This window comes from Penaeus chinensis, chromosome 32, assembly GCF_019202785.1.
Source record: "Penaeus chinensis breed Huanghai No. 1 chromosome 32, ASM1920278v2, whole genome shotgun sequence".
In the NCBI taxonomy this organism is placed as follows: domain Eukaryota; kingdom Metazoa; phylum Arthropoda; class Malacostraca; order Decapoda; family Penaeidae; genus Penaeus; species Penaeus chinensis.
Window position 1 is genome coordinate 640001 of NC_061850.1, and position 5000 is coordinate 645000.

Consider the following 5000-nt stretch of genomic DNA (forward strand, 5'->3'; position numbering starts at 1 on the left):
ACCATTACCATTGATTTCATTACCATCGTCATCATCATCTTCGTCATTATCATCTTCATTACCATTTTAATCATAGTTATCATTATCATCATCATCATTATAATCCTCATCCTCATTGTCATTGCTGTAAACAGTAAAAATAAAAAAGTAAATTGAAGTGACACAGAGGCCGAAATCACTGCAGGGTTGTGCCGGGGAGTCACATAAGTCTGGCTGAGTGAAAAGAGGTTCAAATAAGCTCGAAATTGAACTTGGGTTTTACGAGAGTGTCTCGTAACTGTCTTGACATGTATAAATTCAGATCCAGATTCGTATGATTAATCAGCCAATGTAGGTAATAGTACTATAGGTGGAGCTTATAGTACTATAAGCTCCAATATATAGTACTAATATGTAAAACTTTTTTGTTTTCGGAAATCTCTCAGGTTCTAATCTCAGCGCTGGAAAAAAAAGACTATTAATGTTCTCAAAAACGAATACTACTCAGAGAATTATTTGCAATTCGGGCTTGCACACGGCCCAGCAAGCATGTGGATTTAACCGGGTATCCTCTATAGAACTACCGTGTTTTTCGTCGCCTTCTGCTTTGATTGCCAAGCACAACTAGCTTGCAGTCAAAGCACAAAGAAAGGCGCACGAGATGACAGCCAGTGTTACAAGAAACAGCCGTGAAAAGTAGCTCCGGGATGCCAGAGAAGAAAGAAGATAAGTAAACCTTCCTGACTAACAAGGTACAGGAATTGTCAGGAATGAGGCTCTGTAATGGCACCATATATTAGGAATCTCTTAAGGGGCAAAGTGAGATGTCGTTCAAGTTCGGAATGCAGGAGACGAGCACACAGGCCAACTACAAGTCAGTGCTCATATTATACATTCGGCCGTCCACTACGTGAGTTGGAAAGTGCTCAACTGTGAACCGACAATTAACACGTTCCTGAAAAAGGAGTTTCTACACATGATATAAGTTGCTGTATACAAATATGATAAACATTCTTTTACTTGAAATGCAACAGATACTTTTCATGATAATGAGACCAAATATCCCCATACTATTTTCAATTACGCAAATCAGTTATATGTCTCCATATATTCATCTTAATCACTGGCAGAGTAAACTCTCATGGCTAAGTGATAAGCTGGTGAGATATATTACAACCATTTCTCTCGTAGTTAAAAAAAAAAAAAAAAAAAAAAAAAAAAAAAAAAAAAAAAAAAAAAAAAAAAAAAAAAAAAAAAAAAAAACACTCCACTATACGCAGTTTCGCGAAAACTGCTTTGTAAAGTCCCATAAATTAACACATGTCTACAATTCAAGAGGCTAGTAGAATAACAGAAGGGTCTTAGATTAAACTTCAGCAGCATGAATTTGGCCGAAAAGATGTTCAAAACGTTACTCACCTGTTTTTCAAGAATAATCTTTCCATACTTTTGTGATCCATGTTTCTTAATAACGTTCCTGTCGGTCTTTAAAAAAAAAAAAAAAATCTACCGTTTCAGTGTCAAGGAGCCACAATACAGGCTTTACCTTGGTGTTTACCCCGATGCATTTAGGTGCATATGAAAACGAACCGTATTTATTGCGATAAATGTGGAAAAGGCATGAACGACAATGACTATCTTCATAATACAAGAGATGTATTCCAACTGTTTCGATTAAATTTTCGTCAGAAATTTATGATTCCTGATGAAGATATGATCGAAATTCATCAAATTAATTTCTTGCAATGTAAAGATATTCGTTTTCATTAATACCTTTTCTACGTACATACGAAGAAAGCAGCGACTACTGAATTCTATTCCATAAACCAAATATAAATAAACTTTGTTTACATCTCGTTTTTCATGTGCATTCTCTATCACATCCTGTTGAGTACAGAGGTAAGGCAGACAGTGATAATCACTGTAGAAACAAGTGGAAGGAGTTCGTTATGACTAATTGTAAACAGGTTAAAAGACATGTCACTGAACAAGAAGAACGTATATTGTGTTCAGAGCGTTCTGTAGGAAGCCTTCCAGATGAACAGTTAAGAAATATAACAACTGCATTGTAGATATATATTTTTATTTTATTCTTCTTAATAACCCCGGAGGGCAAACAACTCTTGGATCATCGATGGTGGGTAGTCGATGTAGGAACGTGATGGTAACGAGATAGATATTCTCCAGGAACATTAATATCTTTGATCATTATGCCAGAAATGGTTGTCAAGTCTTAAGGCTATTTGGGGATTGAACCCGCACGAATATCGATAATATGTGGGAAAAAAAGAAAAAGTAAGAATATACAAAAAAAGTAAGGAAAAATCTAACATGGATTAGGTACGCTGCATGTTATTTATTGATTCCGATGTATAAGTTTATATTGACATTTATTAATATGAATATAGAACTGTCTATGTCATTTCTTGGCTTCATTAATACTTTATCTCACTCAAGCTGAATGACATAAGAGAGAGAAAGAATTAAGAAAAAGAAAGATAAACAAAGACAGGCTAACCAAACTACCCTCTCCGGAGCAATTTCGTTCATTAGTCGTTATAGGAGCAAATATAGAATAGGCTTAAAGGTCACCTCCTTCCTCTCTCTCTCTCTCTCTCTCTCTCTCTCTCTCTCTCTCTCTCTCTCTCTCTCTCTCTCTCTCTCTCTCTCTCTCTCTCTCTCTCTCTCCCTCTCTCTCTCTCTATCTCTCTCTCTCTCTCTCTTTCTCTCTTGTCCTCTCTCTCTCTTTCTCTCTTGCCCTCTCTCTCTCTTTCTCTCTCTCTCTCTCTCTCTCTCTCTCTCTCTCTCTCTCTCTCTCTCTCTCTCTCTCTCTCTCTCTCTTTTTTTTTTTCTCTTGCCTTCTCTCTCTCTTTCTCTTTATCTCTCTCTTTCTCTCTTTCTCTCTCTCTCTCTCTCTCTCTCTTTCTCTTTCACTCTTGCCTTCACACTCTCTCTCTCTTTCTCTTTCACTCTTGCTCTCTCTCTCTCTCTCTCTCTCTCTCTCTCTCTCTCTTCCCTCTCTCTCTCTTTCTCTCTCTCTCTCTCTCTCTCTCTCTCTCTCTCTCTCTCTCTCTCTCTCTCTCTCTCTCTCTCTCTCTCTCTTTTTTTTCTCTTGCCTTCTCTCTCTTTCTCTTTATCTCTCTCTTTCTCTCTTTCTATTTCTCTCTTGCCTTCTCTCTCTCTCTCTTCTTCACTCTTGCCTTCACACTCTCTCTCTCTTTCTCTTTCACTCTTGCCTTCTCACTCTCTCTCTCTTTCTCTCTCTCTCTCTCTCTCTCTCTCTCTCTATATATATATATATATATATATATATATATATATACCGTGTACATAAGCATGATTTTTGCAAGCCATTAGATATAGACCGCGTGACTGTTTGCCACGTGGCTCGAAGTCCAGTGGAGAACCATCGTCTCAGCGAAGAGCAAATGACGAGTTATCTGACCTTGTTTGGCCTCACCAGACGTGCCCTCGCTCCCACGGGCTCAGGTCATCTCAGCAGCCAGGGCGACCTCCTTCGGCACCTCACTCGGCACTTACCCAAGACTCGTCTCGTGTGTTACCACCACTGTACTCTTCATCAATAAAGAGTCAGCCGTTATAACCACTATGTCTACCCCTGCAAATCAATGTTTAAGGCATCATCTATTGCCTTCTACAGCTGGTAGCAGCGGGGTAGTAGCGTCCTTTTGGCTCGCAACATGGACACACAGTCTCCGATTTCCGCTAGACCCCTCGCTTCCACGATATGTCTTCAAAACCACCTGAGTACACATTTTGGGCCTTTTCCTTTCTTTCCCTATCTTCTCCCATAAATATGTTAAGCCGTATGTGCTGTCACACTCGCGTTGACAGCAAATGGCACGCCCTCACTTTATTCTGACCTTAGATCGCGTTACTGTGTGATCACGGTAAGTTGTCAACATAAATGGATATCGTTCATTTATTAAGTATTCATTATTTTTCCTCGTGATTAGAGATTTATATTGTTTCAACTGCAACAAATTTAGCGAGTTCGTGATTTTATTGTTCTCTCGAATATCATTTCATTTATTTCTATTCTCATCCCATATTTCCCGTCTTGACCTGACCTCGGAGTGACAGTCATTAATCAGGAAACCCGCCTGAACAGCTGGGTGACCTGACCTCACTTTCTCTCACTTCCGGTCGACTGACACGTGAAATAGCTTGAGAGACAGCTCGCTGTTCCCATAAGTTGGTGGTTTGACATTGTTGGCACCGGAGGAAAGCGTAGCACTGCTCATTTGGTGACAAGTTCCATCGGCGCTGGAACGGAGCTTGTAATGCGAATTTATATAAATTTATTATTTTGAGTATAGCGTTAGTATCTTCCCCATATCATAGATGCCTGATTAACCCGGGGTTACGTATATGCCTAATATATCTACGCTCCACGGTAACGATAGTAGGTACAGCTATAACCGAAGTTATTCGTACGGTCAGCAACTTTTGAGTCGATGTGAACCACAATTGAGTCTGTTAATTAATGTAGGACTAGGGTTTAAGCTAGAATCGTTATTCGCTTCATAATCACATCCTGGCCACCCTCGCCAGCATGTTTTAGGTAAATCCCAAGCGATCGTGTGATTCGTGATAGATACCCGTAGGGCATGTCACGAGCGCCCATCACAGACTCGCAGCATAGAGTGGGGTATTTATAAATTTTCCCAGCTCGCACGCTTCATATAGTACATCGTTTTTGGGTATAGACCCCCCCCCCCCCCCCGGTCGATGAAGGCTGATACGCGCGGCTAGAAATGTCTACCTCGGTAGATTTGCTGACCCCTAGAATATTCGCTTGCGAGAAAGTTTGCTTGCGGATTGCCGATGTCGTTTCCCTTATTTACTCTCCTATCTATCAGAGACGGTTGGTAGTTCAAGCCAGGTCCTTGCGGATCGCTACTGACGTCTCCCTCTTCTATTTTCTTCTTGAACGTTGTCAAATCGAACATTAAAAACTGCAAATTTATATAAATAATCGGCAAGTGGCGATTAGCATC

The 5000-nt window shown here is 40.0% G+C and overlaps 1 protein-coding gene across 1 annotated transcript in view; it reads left to right on the forward strand.

Annotated features, from left to right (window-relative positions):
- Positions 1–5000, forward strand: part of LOC125042320 — a 19188-nt gene that overhangs the window by 12798 nt on the left and 1390 nt on the right. Inside the window, exons 4-8 of the mRNA XM_047637857.1 lie at positions 426–544; positions 780–889; positions 1073–1139; positions 1669–1726; positions 3835–3890. Coding sequence (XP_047493813.1) covers positions 426–544; positions 780–889; positions 1073–1139; positions 1669–1726; positions 3835–3890 — 410 coding nt within the window. The remainder of the gene's footprint in view (positions 1–425; positions 545–779; positions 890–1072; positions 1140–1668; positions 1727–3834; positions 3891–5000) is intronic.